Source organism: Callospermophilus lateralis, chromosome 7 (assembly GCF_048772815.1).
Source record: "Callospermophilus lateralis isolate mCalLat2 chromosome 7, mCalLat2.hap1, whole genome shotgun sequence".
Taxonomy (NCBI): Eukaryota; Metazoa; Chordata; class Mammalia; order Rodentia; family Sciuridae; genus Callospermophilus; species Callospermophilus lateralis.
Genome location: NC_135311.1, coordinates 102,422,408 through 102,441,733, shown reverse-complemented (window position 1 = coordinate 102,441,733; position 19,326 = coordinate 102,422,408). Strand labels below are relative to the sequence as shown.

Below are 19,326 nucleotides of genomic sequence, written 5' to 3'. Positions count from 1 at the left end.
TTATATATTTTTTTAGTTGTCAATGGACCTTTATTTTATTTGCTTATATGTGATGCTGAGAATCGAACTCAGTGCCTCACACATGCTAGACAAGTGCTCTACCACTGAGCCACAACCCCAGCCCTCGACTTAGTTTTCTTATCTGATAAACAGGACTGCTATAAATTTTTGTCCATTCATTTCCTGTCTGATTATTTCATTAGAATGTATTTTTAGAAGTGGAATATGTGTCAAAGTATATATATATATTTTGACACACATTCCACTTATATATATTCCATATATATGTATGTGTGTGTGTGCGTATGTGTATATACACACGTGTGTGTTGATGCATTTTGGAAGGCTTGCTATCAGGGTCAAGTTACCAAGGAACATCACTTGGAAGGAGAAGCCCATGAAAGGTGTCTCCCAGAGAGGGGAATTCATGAGATAGGACCTGTGTTTTAGTCAGCTTTTGAATCACTGTGACCAAAATACCTGAGGAGAACAACTTAGAGAAGGCAAAGTTCTCTTGGGGCTCACCTTAAGTTTCAGAAGTCTCAGTCCATAGACAGCTGACTCCATTGCTCTGGGCCTGAGGTGAGGCAGCCCATTGTAGTAGAAGGGCCAGTGGAGGAAAGCTGCTCAGCTCAGGGTGGGGTCAGGAAGAAGAGGCCACAGAAAAGATGTCCTTTTCCAGAGCACCCTTACAGTGACCCACCTCCACCTGCCTACAGTTACTTCCAAGTCAGTCCACGCAAATGAGAACACACTGATTAGGTTACAGCTCTCAAATCATTTTACCTCTGAATATTAATGTGTTAACAGGAGCTTTGATGGGGAGACCTCATATCCAAACTATTACACTCTACCTCTGGCACTCAAATGCTCATAAAACTTAACAGTTCAGCATTGTCCATAAGTCCAAGTCTAAGAGTTTGTCCAATATAAAATGGCACAGGGCAAACATTCCCATTCCAAAAGGGAGAAAGGAGCACAGAAAGAAGGGATGGGCCAAAGCATGACCTAAACCCAGCCAAGCAAACAGGTCTGGTAACTCCGCATACAGCATCTAGGACCTTGGCTGTAAGATATTATTTCCAAAGGGCTTGAGCAGCTCTGCCTCTTTGGCCTTGCTGGTCTCAATGCAACTGCCCCTCTTTTAGCCTGGCTCTCTCTGCAGTCAGCAGTTCTTCTTAGCAGACAGTCTGTGTGACTGGCATCTCCTTTCCAGCTTCAGCTTCACCTTCGCAGCTTCAGTCATCACCTTCTCAGGGACAGCCCACAGGGATATTGACCCTGCTACACTTTGCCTGGCCTCCCAGGCCTTCCTTTGAAATCTCAGTGGAAGCCTCCATGACCCCTTAACCCAAACATCCTGCATTCCTCCAGAACCAGCATCGCATGGATGAGAACAAGGTCTGCTGCCATCTGGCGCAATTCTTGGGCCCTAGAGAATCATGGTGGCAGTGACCTTTGAGTGCCTGCAGGGCTTAGCATGGTGAAACAACTTCCTAGGCCCCCCAGTGTGAGCAGGCTGCCCCATAATCTCTTTTCAAAGGAATTTTCTTTTATACCCCCCCTCCCCCAGCCTGCAGTGAGTGTGGTCTTGTAAGTTTGTGAGATACCCTCAAGGCATCTTTCCTATTGTCTCTGTGCAAAGTACTGTTTCTTTGGGGGCTATCATTTCTTCAACAAGCACAGCTTCCATGATCCCAGTTTTATATGTACTTTTTTTGGCCAAACTGCAAGTTTCAAAAATTCTATAGCTCTCTTTTCTGTTACCAATTCTAATTTCAACCTGGCTCAAAGCTGCCAGCAATACCTATGTCACTGAACGAATGCTGTGCTGCCTTGAAAAGTTTCTCTGCCAGATTAATATAGTCCATCATTTTAAAATTCAGCCTCACACAAAGTCTCAGGATATGGAAAAATTGTAGACTTTTTTTTTTTTTTGCCAGCATATAACACAAATGGCCTCTAGTCCAATTTGCAATAGAGTCCTGAATTCCCTCTGAAACATCATGAGCACAGTTCACATTCCTATCCGCATTCTGGTCTTCTGAGCTCCCACCAGAATTGCCTATTAAGCTCTGCTTACAACATTTTAAGGCTTTTCTGGGTTTCATTTCCAAACTTTTCTAAATTCCTCCTGCAGTTCATTTCCAAAGATTAACCACATGGTCAGGTTAGTCATAGGAATGACCCTACTCCTGGTACCAATTTCTGTTTTAGTAAGCTTTTATATCACTGTGACCAAAATACCTGACAAGAACAACTAAGAGGAAGGAAAGTTTATTTGGGGCTCATGGTTTTGGAGGTCTCAGTCCACAGTCGGCTGACTCCCCTGCTCTGAGCCCAAAGTAAAAAAACACATCATGAGGAAAGGGCCCAGTGAAGGAAAGCACCCCAGCCCTGCAAAGTCAGGCAGCAGAAAGAGGGAAGGAAGGAGGGAGGATGGGACCTCAGGGAAAATGCACCCTTTCAGGGCACACACTCAGTGATCCACTTCCTCCAACTGTACCTCACATACCTACAGTAACCACACAGTCAATCCACGTAAACTAGAATGGACTGATTAGGTTACAGTTTTCACAATCAAATCTTCTTTTTATTGCTAAATATTTGTATATTAACAAGAGGTTTTGGGGCATTCCTCAAATTCAAACCAGAACAACTCACAACTGCATTGCTTGTGTGTGCATGTGTGTTATTGTGGATTGAACCTAGGGTCTTGTACATGTTGCTGCTTTTTTAAAAGTCTGCATAAGCTCAGCGTGGTGGCATACATATGTAATTCCAAAGGCTCAGGAGGCTGAGGCAGGAGGATCGAGAGTTCAAAGCCAGCCTCAGCAAAAGCGAGGCACTCAGCAACTCAGTGAGACCCTGTCTCTAAATAAAATATAAAATAGGGCTGGGGATGTGGCTCAGCGGTCAAGTGCCCCTGAGTTCAGTCCCTGGTACTCCCACAAAAAAAGTCTATATAAAGAGGCAAAAGCCATAGTGCTTTTCATTCTATAATATTTCTTTGCCTTGATTGGGTTCATGACTAAAAGGGCATTAGAGTTTTACTTTTCTATCCATCCCTTTAAGTAAATATTTAACTTTATGCAAGGCATTATGACAGGCACTGGCCCAAAGTAAGTGATCTGAAAATGTACATATTGGTAGCATTATATTAAAAACCTCCTCAAAGTTTTCACAGAATAAAGAGATATAGACATACAAATCAATGAACAGAATTCATTCATTCAGTCAACAAATATTTACTAAAAAATCTGTGTACCAGACACTACTCTAAGTCTTAAGGATAGTCATGAGCAAAACAAACAAAACTCCCTGCCCTGTTGAGCTTTCATTCTAAGCTCTCAAGAGAGACAACAAACAAGATATCTGTGAGTGATAAACAAGACAGTGATAAGCAGGCTGTGGGTATGGGAGCCTAGGGCAATTCAACTAGTTAAATCCCCTATCCAAGATGCTCACATTGGAAAGAGGCCACACACTGCCTTGCTCTTTCTTCTTCTTTCATAGAAGAACGATATCGTGGAATATCATTAAGGGAGGAAAATTTAGTTGAATTGTAATAATACTTAGAAGAGATAAATACAGAACACAGGTTAGCTATCTCAGATCCCTAATCCAAGAAAAGGAGAAAATAAAACAGAAGAAAGATTGAATGTGTTTCTGTTGCAGGGATGTGCTGTGGTGTGGTGAGGGGACCAGGGTAGGGAGGTCAGGAAAGACCTTACAAGAGATTTTGGGTAAAAATCTGAAGTAAATGAGGAAGCTCACTGTGCAGACACACCTGAGCAAAGTACACACCAGGCAGCGGGAACAGTAAGCACAAAGGCCTAAACTGCGCAGTATGCATAGCACAAGGGCAGGCAAGAGTGCACAGGCAGACAAGAGTCCACGCACAGGTGAACAGGTGAGATGGGGAAAGAGGATGCACAATGGAGGACAAATGAAACTTTAAAGAGACACTGGGGCCCAGCAGTGGAAAACAAAACAAAGCAAAAAGTGCCCCTGAGTTCAGTCCCTGGTACCCCCACAAAAAAGTCTATATAAAGAGGCAATAGACATAGTGATTTTCATTCTATAATATTTCTGTGTCCTTAAATCTATTGTCTGAAACTTGGAATGGTTTTATAAGGAGAATGTAGGTTTTTTTTTTTTTTTTTTGGTGGGAATGTAAATGGTATAACTGCTATGGAAATAAGGATGGAGGTTCACCAGAAAATTAAATTATGACCTAATAGTCTCACTGCTGCTACATATGCAAATAATGTAAAGTCGGGGAGTAGAGGAATTCTCGCTCATGTATGTTGTAGCATCATTTACAATTGCAAGATAAGGAAACAACTTAAATGTCCAGATGGATGAATGAGTTTTAAAAACATGGCATATACATACATTGGAATCTTATTCAACTTCAGATAGAAGGAAGTTCTGCATATACAACATCATAAATGGACATTATGCTAAGTGGAATCAGTCTCTCAGAGAAGATTAAAGACTTCAGTATATTTCATATATTGAGGATATGAAACAGTCAATTCACAGAAACAAAATAAGAGTATTTCCTAGAGATTGGAAAAAGGCAGAAATGGAAAGTTCCTGTTCAATGGGTATAATGGTTCAATTATACTAGATGAATAAATTCTGGAGATCTGTTGTATAACACTGTGCCTATAGTTAACAATAAAGTAGTACGCATGTTTTAAAAAATCTCTTATTTATTTACTTACTTTTTTGATATTGGTTTGATTGAACCCAGGTATGCTTTGCCACTGAGCTACATTCCCAGCTCTTTTTAGTTCTTATTTTGAGACAGGGTCTCCCTAAGTTGCTTAGAGCTTCATTAAGTTGCTGAGACTGGCTTTAAACTTGGGATCTTTCTGCTTCAGCCTCTTGAGTCTCTGGATTACAGGTGTGAGCCACCACACCTCTCGAGAAAACAAGGTCCAGGAACATTAAGGTTAAAGCATGCTGTTTTCCTATCAATATAAAGTGGAATTACAAGTACTATACAACATAGATCACTTTGTTCTCTGAATCCATAGAAGATAGAGAAAAATGCTTTAAAGAGAATGTACAAGGCCTGGGCCAAAGAGATCTATCAGATAACCCCTGGAGATCCCTTCCAACAATCTATAGGTCTCAACACAGTGCTTCTCACACAAAGAATTATTGACATTTCAGTTTAGGAACTTGGCAAAAAGAAAATCCTCAGCATTTCATGTTATTGAATGTGAACACAATTGTTCTAAGTTACATTCTCAGAAACTTAATGGCTCGGGGGTGGCGGGGATGGGAGGTGGGCTGGGGTTGTGGCTCAGTGGTAGAGCACTTGCCTTGCCCATGTGAGGTCCTGGGTTCGATCCTCAGCACCACATAAAAATAAATAAGATATTGTACCACACACACACAAAAAAAGCCCTTAATGGCCCTAGTGTTATAGGAAAACTCTCAAAAGCACAATGTTCATATTTTAGTCAGATTCTCTGTTTCATTCACACTTTTCTATTTGTTATTCTTCAAATGTGCTTTATGAATTAGTACTCACCTTCACATCTTTGATTACACAAAGGCCACTCCTGAGATGCCTTTCCTGCTCTCCTCCACTTATCTAAAACCTTCTTTTCCAAGAGTAAATCTTTACAAAAACTTCTAGCAAACAATTTACCAGAAAGTCCCAGGAATTTAAAAATTGTTCCTGGGTGGGGGACATGGCTAGGTGGCACAACACTTTCTTAGCATGCAAGAGACTGCGGGTTTGATTCCCCAGCATCTCAAAAAACAAACAAACAAACAAAAAAACCTGTTCTAACTTTGATGATAACTCCCTTCTGAGAATCTCATCCAAGAAAGTCAGCACAGGGGCTGTGGTTGTAGCTTAGTGGTTGAGTGCTTACCTAGCACATGTGAGGTGCTGGGTTGGCTCCTTAGCACCCACATAAAAAAATAAATAAAATGAAGGTATTGTGTCCATCTACAACTAAAAATAAATAAGTTTACAATTGTTTAAGAAACAAAGCCAGCACAAGGATGTGCTCTGTGGTATTATTTTTATTTTTCTATTTTTAAGAATTGTAAGCATACATAAAAATAGAAAGATTAGTATAATGAACCTCATAAAACCATCACACAGAATCAATAATTTATTGCTACATTTGCCTCAACTAAAAACTCCAAAAAAACTTTCCTTGGGGCTGGAGTTGTGGCTCAGCGGTAGAGCGCTCGCCTAGCACAGGTGAGGCCTTGGGTTCAATCAGCCCCACATAAATAAATAAATAAAGGTATTGTGTCCAACTACAACTGAAAAATAAATATTAAAAAAATCTCTCTTTAAGTATATCAAATGCCAGATATGCCATTTCATCTCCTATATAGTTCCATGTGTACCTCTGAAAAAACATGGGCATTGTCTTACATAAGCTTACGACCAGTATCACATCTAGGAAAATGAAAGTACACCCAGTCAACAAGCAAATTTCCCTAACTGCTTTTCAGTACTGGGGATCAAACCCAGGGCTACACAAGCATTCTACCACTGAGCTCAATTATCCTTAAAATGTCTTTTCTCAGTTGGTTTGTTCAAATCATCATTCAAAAGATCCACGTATGGGGTCGGGGTTGTGGCTCAGTGGTAGAGCGCTCACCTGGTATGTGTGAGGCACTGGGTTTGATCCTCAAAACCACATAAGAATAAATAGATAAAATAAAGGTATTGTATCCATCTATAACTAAGAAAAAAAGAAAAGACCCATGTCTAGCATGTGGTTATAGGGAGCTCTTAGGTCTTAGGAAGCCAGAGTGGAGCCCCTTCCTCAATGAACATTTTTCATGCCAGCAATTTGTTGGAAGAAACCAGATGGATTGTCCTGGAGGATAAACTACAATCTAGATTAACTTGTATATCATAGGATAAGCTAGGTTACACTGTGGGACCCAGAAACTCCAGCATCTCATTGGCTTAAAACAATGAAACTATTTCTCACTCCTATATACCCATCTTAGATGGGAAGGGGAGTTCTGCTACCATTTAATCATCAGTCTCACACTCAGAACCAGACTAATGAAGTAATTACAGTGCAAAACATTGCTGGTTATCTTAGTAGCAGAAGAAAAGAGCTCTAAAGAGTCTCATTTAGGCAATTAAATGCTCAGACTGGTAGTCAATTATTCTTTATCTCATTGGCCAGAACTGATCATAAAAAGAAATCCAGGAAGTATATCTTACCATGTGCATAGAAATTACAGATGTGAACATTTCAGTGAGCTGCACTAACATCTACTAGTCTATTTGCTCCCTTGTGGTGTCATTTTCCTTGATTTGACAAGAGAACATCGTAGGTTGGTCTGTGTGCTTCACATAGCATCACAGCAGAAGACATGCAGTGTTGAAACAGATTGCAGCAGTAACAGGCCCTTTCTCCACAGCCCCTCCTTGAATTCATGCCCTTGGGTAGATCTCTCACTTTGACACTGGCTTTGATCATGTGACATGATTTGGAAATCAGAACAAGAGTAAATCTGATGCAGTCAGAGATTCAAAATGTATGTGTACTGCCAAGCATGGTGGTGCATGCTTGGAGGTTGAGGCAGGAGGATCCTGAGTTCAAAGCCAGCCTCAGCAAAAAGCAAGGTGCTAAGCAACTCAGTGAGACCCTGTCTCTAAATAAAACACAAAATAGGGCTGGGGATATGGCTCAGTGATCAAGTGCCCCTGAGTTCAATCCCCGGTACCAAAAAAAAGTATGTGTACCTTGGGACCTTCCCCTCTTGCTACTTCTTAGAATACTGAGACATCATCTGAAGAGACCTGGGCTAGATTACCGGAAGGTGAGAAACTACTTAGAGCAAGAAATGAACAGTCACAGATAAGTCCACCTAGACCAACCATCCTGCATTATCTAGACTTCCTGAGTTGCCAGCTGACCACACAGATCAGTCAAGCAGCACAAACAAGGAAATCTGCCAGTAGATTCACAGAACTGTGAGCAAATGATATTGTTCCTTTTAAGTCAAAAAATTTGAGGGTGGTTGATAACAGAACACAAGCTAACTAATATACTAGTTAATCTATTTTTAGTAGACCAGTAGATCCAACCTGATCCCTGCATTGTAAAGTTCCCCATAAACTTTTCAAATAAGGTTTCATCTACTGATTATTACTGCCTATATCAACAATTAACGGCACCTAAGTTAATGATTTTCTAATTCTATTATATCATCCACACTAATTAGCAGGATTTCTTCTGCAAATAACTTTCTCTTATCTACTAGTGATAATTAATAACCCTTAAATATAGTTTGTACAAGATAAATTCCTAATTCTTTCTTTTGAATTTTAAGTTTCAAAGGAAAAATTTGTGCCCTAGTTACTTCTCATGGAGCTCAATGAGTGTTTAGTTTTGTTCATTTATTTTTTGTTCTCATATCAATATGAATCGATTTTTTTTTTGAGAGAGAGAATTTCAATATTTATTTTTCAGTTTTTGGCAGACACAACATCTTTATTTGTATGTGGTGCTGGGGATCGAACCCGGGCCGCACGCATGCCAGGCGAGCGTGCTACCGCTTGAGCCACATCCCCAGCCCATGAATCGATTTTTAAAAAAAATTAGATATGGTTTCAATAAACTGCAGATGCTCTTTTTTTTTTTTTTTTCTATCCAAACCACTCCAGTTTGGGCTCACATGTTGGCTTCTGGATCTTTTTTTAATTTTTTTATTTTTTGGGGAGGCAGTATTGGGAATAGAACCCAGGGGCATTCTACCAATGAGCTACATCCCTCTTGTTTAGTTTTTGAGACAAGGTCTCAAAATGAAGTTGCAAAGGCTGGCCTTGAACTTGCAATCATCCTGCTTTGGCCTTCTAAGTAACTGAGATTACAGGCATGTACTACCGTGTCCACTAAGTTCCTGTAGCCTTTTGACATGATCCATTAGTTGTTACCTTAAAGCATCATGAAATTTCCCAAGCTCATTTTGTGTATTTCTCCACAAGCTAGCCATTCCTCCAAAGAGCCTTGAATCTAATTAATGGGAAAGGTATTTTGAGATCACAATCTGTGTAGTTGGTGTGATCAATGTTATTTGAATGCCATTGCCTCTAGACAATAACAGACTTTAGTAGACAGACTTAAGAAATATGTATTCCTAGCAGGGCACAGTGGTACACTCCTATAATCCCAACTACTTAAGAGGCTAAGACAAGAGGATTCCAAGTGCAAGGCCAGTCTGGGAAATGTAGCAAGATCCTGTCTGAAAATTAAATCTTTAATAAGGGCTGGGAATGTATCTTTGTGGTAGAGTGCTTGACTGGTATATGTGAGGCCCTGGGTTCAATCCCTAGTACCTCACCCTCCCCCACACACACACAAAGAAAGGAATAAAATAAATATGTATTCTTGGGCTGGGAATGTGGCTTAAGCCTTAGCGCGCTCGCCTGGCATGTGTGCGGCCCGGGTTCGATCCTCAGCACCACATACAAACAAAGATGTTGTGTCCGCCGAAAACTAAAAAAAAATAAAAAATAAAAAATAAAAAAATAAAAAAATTAAAATTCTCTCTCTCTCTCTCTTAAAAAAAAAAAATGTATTCTTTAAAAAAGGTGGGGGGAGTTTATGCTGCTATTTCAATTAAAATTAAACCATAGAGGAATTTACTCAATTTATTTGATTTTATACTTGTATTTCTTTACTTAAAAAATATAATCTTGATTCTTTTTTTTTTTTTTTTTTTTTTTTTAAAGAGAGAGGTGAGAGAGAGAGAGAGAGACAGAGAGAATTTTTAATATTTATTTTTTAGTTTTCGGCGGACACAACATCTTTGTTTGTATGTGGTGCTGAGGATCGAACCCGGGCCGCACGCATGCCAGGCAAGCGCGCTACCACTTGAGCCACATCCCCAGCCCTAATCTTGATTCTTAACCACATTAATATAATAACTAATTTGCACTATCCTATAACTTACAGAATATTAAAATAGTTTCAAAGTATAATATTACTACCAATAATGAAATGAAATCTAAGATCTTTTTGTAGTTCTATTTGTTTTTATCAAAAAATGCCTGAAAGGGCAGCAGAATAGAATTGACAATATGATTGATGTATGTACATTCCATGTATGTACTATATATCAAATTCATTCTGTTGTCATGTATGACTAAAAATAAATAAATAAATAAAGAATTAAGAAAAAAAAATGCCTGAAAGGACTGGGGTTGTAACTCAGGCCTGCCTTGCACATGTGAGGTACTGTGTTTCATTCTCAGCACCACAAAAAATAAAAAATAAAATATTGTGTCCATCTACAACTAAAATTAAAAATAAAAAATTAATTCCCATAGTCTCAGCTTTTAGGAATATCACCTGAGCCAGCCTGGATGCGTATATATAGAGAGAATTTTAAGGCTTTGGCTCTTGGAAGCCAGCAAATCCAAAATCTGCAGGGGAGACTTACCATTGGAGACCCAGGGAAGAACCAATGCTGCATGCAGTTCAATTCTGAAGGTCATATCTGGAAGAATTCCTTCTTGGCCAGGGGAAGTCAGTCTTTATTCTGTTAAGGCTTTTAAATGATTTGACAAGGCTGCCACATTATGGAGAAAAGTGACCTGCTTTATTCAAAGTCCACCAATTTAAATGTTTATCTTATATAAAAAACATCTTCACAGCAATGTCCAGAATAATGTTAGACAAATATCTGGTCAACATAGCCCAACCAAATTGATCAGTAAAATTAAGCATTACAAATGCACTGCTTTGTGAGTTGAACTGTGTCCCCCCAAAACATATTTGAAGTTTTAATACCTGGAACCTGTGAACATGATCTTACTTGAAAATGAGGTCACTACAGATGTAGACAATAAAGCTGAGGTCATACTGGGGTATAGTGGGCCCTTAATATGACTCAATATGACTGGTGTGGTAATAAGACAAGACACATGGAAACAGTCATCCAGAGGAAAAAACATGTGAAGATACACAGAATGCCATGTGACACTGAAGGTAAAGACTGGCACTATGGTGCCATATGCCAAGGGTTGCCAGCAACACCAGAGACTAAGAAAAGTCATGGAACAGAGCCTCCCTTATAACACCTAGTAGCAACTAACCCTGTCAACACCTTGATTTTGAACTTCTAGACTTCAGAATTATGAGAAAATAAGTTTCTTTGGTTTAAAATTTAAAATCACCAAGTTTGTGGTACTTTGTTATAGTAGCACTAAAAAACTAATGCAGACTACACAGACAAAATACTATCACTTAAAATAATCATCTTTTCCTGTATGTTTATTTTACCAACTTGTAATAAAGTTAGGTTCATGCATTCCTGTTTACTTTTATTTTGAAACTGCTTTTTAATTTAATTTTTGGCTATATAAGTTATTTATGTTTCAAGTCAAAACTATTGATATATTCTTGGTGCTGGGGGTGTAACCCAGTGATAGAGCTTTTGCCTGACATGCATGAGGCCCTGGGTTTGATCCCCAGCAACACACACACACACATACACACAAAGATATACTCAGAGAAGTCTTTTACCAGTGTGTCCTACTTTCTTCCTTGTTTCCTCAAAATATCAAAAAATATAAAATAATGTGAATAATCGGGAAATATGGTTATGCTTCCTAACTGTTCTGTAAGGTTTTCAAATCAGAACAAAATTTCAAAAACTGAAAACCAAAATTACAACTCATTTTACAGGGCCTAGTTCAGGTCCCATGGCCTCAATCAAACTTTCCCATAAATACTTTTTTTTCTTTAAACTCTTACATTGTTTACTATCTATATTGCTCAGCTCTTTGCATCAATCAATAAATTAAAAAATTAATGCATTGAGATCTGATAGGTATTATATTAGATGCTGTGGGGACATACTGTATTATCAGTTAAATTTTCATGTATAGTCATTTCCTTGATTAAGCTATATATTGAAACCAAGGCTTCCTCATATCCTCCATGGTGGTCAGCACTGCTGATTAACGAAACCAGAATGTCTTTGCCCAAAATATTGAAAAAATATAAAAACTTAAGCAGACTGAAACACATCTTTTAATAAAGTCTACTAATGACAATTTCATGTTTAAATAAATACACTGTTAAAAATCATGCAAGAGTATTTTATTATAATTACTAAGAATGATTTGAGACTACTAGTCCCTCTGCAGAAACACAATGCACAGATATAAAATGATCAAAGGCTTTTGTAATTATGAATCTCAAGTAAGTACAGTAGCCATCATGAACCTGTAGAAGAAAAATCAATATGGATACTTTTAGTAATTGTTAACAAACAGCAGAAGAAAGGGTATGATGCAAGAGTGATATTCTAAATACATAACAATATGCAAGATATAATATTCAGAAGGTAACCCAGCCACATATAACGGTTGTTCTGGGGTGCAGCAGTTTTGAAAGTAGTCTTCATAAAAATAGATTTCCCTAGGTTAATGATGCCTCAGAATATACTATCCTATAGCATAACTATATTTTTATATTTGAATAGATTTTCTGGAAAGCACTTTGGCAAATATGTAAAAAGCTATAAAAATGTTTGTACCCTTATACCTAGTAATTCCATTCCATGAAATTTAATCTTAGAAAATAATCAAAAAGGTGAAGGTCATAGTAGCAAGAACATGTATAAAATGTCTCCTGTATATTACTTGTAATGACAGCAGGAGAAAAAAAAGAAAATTAGTTTAAATGAATGCAAGTAGCAAATGTTATCTTATAATTAAAATTATGAAGCTTGTGAAATAACATTAAGTTAAAAAGATAAAACAAAATTATACAATATTATTATAACTATGTGATGCATATGGTCAACAACAAGAAGAAAATAAGTGTAGTAAATCTCTTGTGACAGAGTAATAAAATTATGGGTAATTTCCAGTCTCTAATCCCCCCTTACTACTTTCTGAATTTTCTATAATCCTGCCCTAATCTATAATGAATCCAGAAACAAACTACCAAGACAGCAAGGGCTCACTAATCTTAACCCACTAGGTAAAGAGGGAGAACAGGAAGGTAAAATTCAGCAAAAATAATCATTTTTGTCGTCCTCTCCTCTACCTTCCCAATTATCAGGCCAATTTTGGTGGGAGAAAGAGACTAATGTATTCAAAAACTTTCCACAGAATCTCAATTTCATAGCAGCTCCTAGCAAGATATGAAGACATAAACTTAATGGATAAGGTACCTTTAGAGAAACCTTATTTAAAGAAACCTTAGTTGGGAGGGAAAGGGAGAGAAAAGGGAAATTGCATGGAAATGGAGGGAGACCCTCATTGCTATACAAAATTACATATAAGAGGTTGTGAGAAAAATGGGAAAATAAACAAGGAGAGAAATGAATTACAGTAGATGGGGTAGAGAGAAAAGATGAGAGGGGAGGGGAGGGGGGATAGTAGAGTATAGGAAAGGTAGCAGAATACAACAGTTACTAATAGGGCATTATGTAAAATTGTGGATGTGTAACCGATGTGATTCTGCAATCTGTATTTGGGGTAAAAATGGGAGTTCATAATCCACTTGAATCTAATGTATGAAATATGATATGTCAAGAGCTTTGTAATGTTTTGAACAACCAATAAAAAAATATGTGTAAAAAAAATCTGGAGAATTGAAATATAAAAAAATAATAATAATAAAGAAACCTTAGTTAAACAAATACTACCACCTAAAAAAATACACATTCGGTTGTTTTACTTTTGTGTTTGTCTAAACCAAGGCCTGAAAACCTAGCAGGAACACAGGAACTCCTGACGAGGCAGCAGTTCCCTCATCAAAGGGCATTCATTCCACTTGACAAGCAAAGCCCAGTGGAATGTTGTTGAAAAATACTGGTTCTCTTTCCACTTCATCTCTCTTTGGCATATTTGTTGCTGATCCTATGCTCCAGTTCCTTTTATCTGAATCTCCCTTGTCCTTTTATGCTTAAATTAACATCCAGTTTTGACATCTCAACCTTTTTTTGATTCCTGTTCTAAATGGCCTACAGAATCACATGAAAGAAAGCCAAGTAGAACTATCAAATACTTCCAAATAAATAAATGAGCAGAATAAAACAAAAAAAAAATTCTGCTTTATCCTTGCTTTCATCCTTCCTTATAATATATTTAGCTTATAATACTGTTGAGAATAACCTCTCTATTGGTTGATGAGGTACAGAACCTATAATACCATAAGGATATTTATTAATTCTAGGACTAGGGAGATAGATTTAAAGATAAAAAACATTGTACTTACTAAAGATGATATTTATCTAAACAAAGTATATTCACTTACCAAAATTTCTTCATTTTGAAGCTGCCCCTCTGTGTGTACAAAATCTAAAAAATAAATTTAACAGAAATGAGTTAAGGTTCAAAATATATAAGGATAACTCCTGAAATTTATGTTCAACAAAAATATGATTATCTTGGGCTGGGGTTGTGGCTCAGTGGTAGAGTGCTTGCCTAACATGTGTGAGGCACTGGGTTTGTTTCTCAGCATCACACAAAACGAATAAAATAAAGATTCATCAACATCTAAAAAATATATTAAAAATACGATTATCCTGTAAACCATAAGTTAAAATTGAATTTAAAGGAACTGTCTGTGCTTGGGTGTTGAAATCTGATATAAAAATAGAGACGTTTGATATAAAATTTTAAATCACACTCAGGGATAACAACTAGAGCTTCGTTGCTCAGAGTAAATTCTCACTATGATGTAGAATTATGAGGCTGGTGAAGTGATCTTTTCTGGTATTCAAGTATAAAAAAACCTTTACTTGTATAATAGGATAGATTATTTATTTGGTCAGGAGTTAATCACATCAAACATTTTTTTTGAAACATTGACAACTTAATTGATATAGTAATATTTACTGGCATTAATTTTATTTCTATCAAAATAATTAATGTACGTAATTTTAAAAGACACACAGTATAAGGGCAGTCTCTAGGAAGAAAAATTATGTGTGACTTCTGCTTCTTGATGAAAAACTATAAATCACCCCCCTCCATTTGCCCTCATTCTCTTCCAATCATACTCCCTAGCAGTAATGTTTTCAACTCTTCAAGCTGTTCTTCCTGGATTATGATTATATTCCCTTTCTTTTTTATCAATTTTTTTAATTGACTTTACATTATAGTCAGTGAAAATTTAGGTTTCTTAAACCAAGAATCCTTTCTTCTTCCTGCACAACTTCTACCTCCTCCCATCCCCTCAGTTTTGAAATCAATATTTGATAGTTATATTATTATATCCATATTAATGTTACTGAGTACCGAGATAAGTAATACATTATGATCACATTTTATTTCTTATACATCTCCATTAAAAATTAATGACAACCCCTTCTTTTTTAAAAAATATTTATTTTTTAGTTGAGTTGGACACAGTACCTTTGTTTTATTTATTTATTTTTATGTGGTGCTGAAGATTGAACCCAGGGTCTCGCACGTGCTAGGCAAGTGCTCTACTGCTGAGCTGCAACCCCAGCCCCTGATAACCCCTTCTTTATTTGCTTAGCTTCTTTTTTTTCAGTTATGAAAAACTGGAAAATCTCAAAACAAAATGAAGAGAGAAAATAATATTTGCCATATATACCCACTATCTAGATTTTATAATTACCAACATTTCAGCATTATTGACTTAATTAAAAAAATTTTTTTAGTTGTAGATGAACATACTCATTTTTTTTAATTTTTATTTTTTAGTTTTAAATGGATCTTTTATTGTTTATGTATTTATATGCGGTGCTGAGGATAGAACCCAGGGCCTCACACGTTAGGCAAGTGCTCTACCACTGAGCCAAAACTCCACCCCCCTCTCCCCGCCAATATCTTTATTTATTTATTTTTATGTGGTGCCGGGGATCAAATCCAGTGCCTCACACATGTGAGGTAAGCACTCTACCACTGAGCCACAGTCCCAGCCCTAAATTATTTTTGTTATATTATTTTAAAGTTAGCCTAAGATAGCATGACATTCCACCTCTAAATATGTGATTACCCATCTCTCTCTCCCTCTTTTTTTTTTGGTACCAGAGATTGAACCCAGGTGTGCTTTACCACTTTTTTTTATATTTATTTTGAGACAATACTGGCTTTTGTTACATTTGACTAAATCATTTGAAAACTGTGTGCATTTTCTGACTGGTACACTTCAAAAAGAACAACAGGGGGGCTGGGGATGTGGCTCAAGCGGTAGCATGCTTGCCTGGCATGCGTGTGGCCCGGGTTCGATCCTCAGCACCATATTCAAACAAAAGATGTTGTGTCTGCCGAAAACTAAAAAATAAATAAATATTAAAATTAAAAAAAAAAAAAAAAGAACAACAGGGAGAAGCTAACCTTTGTCAGTATCCACAGACCTTTTTTGGGAGGCCCCTCAGTTTCTCCAAAGACTGATCCTTCAATCTCTAAGTTGGGGGCACATTCTTGGTTGCTATTATTAATAGCAAAGCATAGGAAGAAGACTGGAGTCCCACACTGTCAATATGCAGGCTTCCACCAATGGTGTGTTCAACCCCATGTCACACTCTATTACACCTGCTCGCCTGAGTCCTGAACCTCAACATTCAATGCTCCTAGTCATCTCTTGAGGGTGGCAACTAATCAGTCTTGTTTTCTGGCCCATGTCTCATTCATACTATTGCCTTCAAGTTCTAGACCTTCTGGGCATTTATGTTGCTGATTCTTTTTTTTTTTTTTTTTTTTTTTTGATAGTGGGGATCGAACTCAGGGACATTCAACCACTGAGCCACATCCCCAGCCCTATTTTGTGTTTTATTTAGAGTCAGTACCTCACTATTGCTGAGGCTGGCTTTGAAGGTGATTCTCCTGTCTCCTGATCTATGTTGCTTCTTGTTGTTACTTTCCTTGGCAGGCACTAAGGCTACTACTTCATCTGTTTAGCTAAAGAAGTTACTTGCTTATTGGGCTGGGGATGTGGCTCAAGCGGTAGCGCGATCGCCTGGCATGTGTGTGGCCTGGGTTCAATCCTCAGCACCACATACAGAAACAAAGATGTTGTGTCTGCCAAAAATCTAAAAAATAAATATTAAAAAATTCTCTCTCTCTCTAAAAAAAAAAAAAAGTTACTTGCTTTCTCCTCTATTAAAATATACATCTTACATTTGCTTTAGTTTCCTGAGTTTTGTTTAATTTTTTTTTTTGTTCTTGTAAATTTGCTTCATTTTATTCCTTTATTATTATTCTCATGGTATTTGGGAAAGGAAAAGAGATTGCACATGAAGGCAATGTTTTTGTTTAATTAGAGGCTACCAATTTTGTTGATGATATTTATTGTTCAACTTTAATATGCCAACCACTAGTTCACAAAAGCCTTTAAATGATTGATATCATCTCTGTTTTTTCTGATAAGGATTCTGAAATTCAGAAAAAATTCATTGTTATATAACAAGTCAGGTTTTTCGGTCTTAATTGTGTACAAGAATCAACAAAGTCATATGGAAAAAAATAAAAATGAAAATAGAAATGACCCATAATCCCATAAAAAAAAATAAATAAAACAATCATTATGGTCACCTATTATTCACCAAAAGGCAGCTGGAGTGGAAAAGTAGAGTCAGAGGACAATTATCTACTCTCTCGTGTTCAGAACAATGCTGGTAAACAAGCACATACCCCTTTCAATCCATCGCTCAAAATCGACAGGCTCTTTAGATTTGGTCTTTTCAATCTCCAAGGTCCGCACTGACATTGTAAATAAACAAAAATGTTAATTACTTTCTAACTCTATGTTGTTTTCTCTGTATTTCTTTTCGCCTCTGCCAGAGATTGACATGCATTGGTAGAACTAGAGTATTGGGATCAGAAATACCATGTTCTGGAAGTTATCCATTCTGTTTTTCTATATATCCCCATGGTAAAATGTGGTCTTTCCTTTTTTTTTTTTTTTTTTTTTTTTTTTTAAATAGTACTGGGGTCTGGAACAAGACAGGGATGCCCTCTCTCACCACTTCTATTCAATATAGTTCTCAAAACACTGGCCAGAGCAATTAGACAGACGAAAGAAATTAAAGGCATAAAAATAGAAAAAGAAGAACTTAAATTATCACTATTTGCGGATGATATGATCCTATACCTAGAAGACACAAAAGGGTCTACAAAGAAACTACTAGAGCTAATAAATGAATTCAGCAAAGTGGCTGGATATAAAATCAACACGCATAAATCAAAGGCACTCCTGTATATCAGCGACAAATCTTCTGAACTGGAAATGAGGACATCTACCCCATTCACAATATCCTCAAAAAAAATAAAATACTTGGGAATCAACCTAACAAAAGAGGTGAAAGATTTATACAATGAAAACTACAGAACCCTAAAGAGAGAAATAGAAGAAGATCTTAGAAGATGGAAAAATATACCCTGTTCACGGATAGGCAGAACTAACATCATCAAAATGGCAATATTACCAAAAGTTCTCTATAGGTTCAATGCAATGCCAATCAAAATCCCAACGGCATTTCTTGTAGAAATAGATAAAGCAATCATGAAATTCATATGGAAAAATAAAAGACCCAGAATAGCAAAAGCAATTTTAAGCAGGAAGTGTGAATCAGGAGGTGTAGCGATACCAGATTTCAAACTGTACTACAAAGCAATAGTAACAAAAACAGCATGGTACTGGTACCAAAACAGGCGGGTGGACCAATGGTATAGAATAGAGGACACAGAAACCAATCCACAAAATTACAACTATCTTATATTCGATAAAGGGGCTAAAAGCATGCAATGGAGGAAGGATAGCATCTTCAACAAATGGTGCTGGGAAAACTGGAAATCCATATGCAATAAAATGAAACTGAATCCCCTCCTCTCGCCATGCACAAAAGTTAACTAAAAATGGATCAAGGACCTTGATATCAAATCAGAGACTATGCGTCTGATAGATGAAAAGGTTGGCTCCGATCTACATATTGTGGGGTCGGGCTCCAAATTCCTTAATAGGACACCCATAGCACAAGAGTTAAAAACAAGAATCAACAAATGGGACTTACTTAAACTAAAAAGTTTTTTCTCAGCAAGAGAAACAATAAGAGAGGTAAATAGGGAGCCTACATCATGGGAACAAATTTTTACTCCTCACACTTCAGATAGAGCCCTAATATCCAGAGTATACAAAGAACTCAAAAAATTAAACAATAAGAAAACAAATAACCCAATCAACAAATGGGCCAAAGACCTGAACAGACACTTCTCAGAGGAGGACATACAATCAATCAACAAGTACATGAAAAAATGCTCACCATCTCTAGCAGTCAGAGAAATGCAAATCAAAACCACCCTAAGATACCATTTCACTCCAG

At 37.2% G+C, this 19,326-nt stretch overlaps 1 protein-coding gene across 9 annotated transcripts in view; it reads right to left on the bottom strand.

Annotated features, from left to right (window-relative positions):
- Nucleotides 1-12,104: 12,104 nt before the first annotated feature.
- The window catches only part of Ift25 (intraflagellar transport 25), a 29,104-nt gene continuing 21,882 nt past the window's right edge, over nt 12,105-19,326 (bottom strand). For 8 of the 9 annotated variants that reach the window (XM_076860321.1, XM_076860322.1, XM_076860316.1 and 5 more), the window contains 3 exons: nt 17,639-17,707; nt 14,289-14,332; nt 12,105-12,245 (listed from right to left, as the gene is read on the bottom strand). In XM_076860321.1, the coding sequence (XP_076716436.1) occupies nt 12,132-12,245; nt 14,289-14,332; nt 17,639-17,707 (227 nt within the window). In that variant the 3' untranslated portion in view covers nt 12,105-12,131. Of the gene's footprint in view, nt 12,246-14,288; nt 14,333-16,208; nt 16,280-17,638; nt 17,708-19,326 lie in introns of all 9 variants that reach the window. The other variant, XM_076860324.1, reaches the window with a different exon arrangement.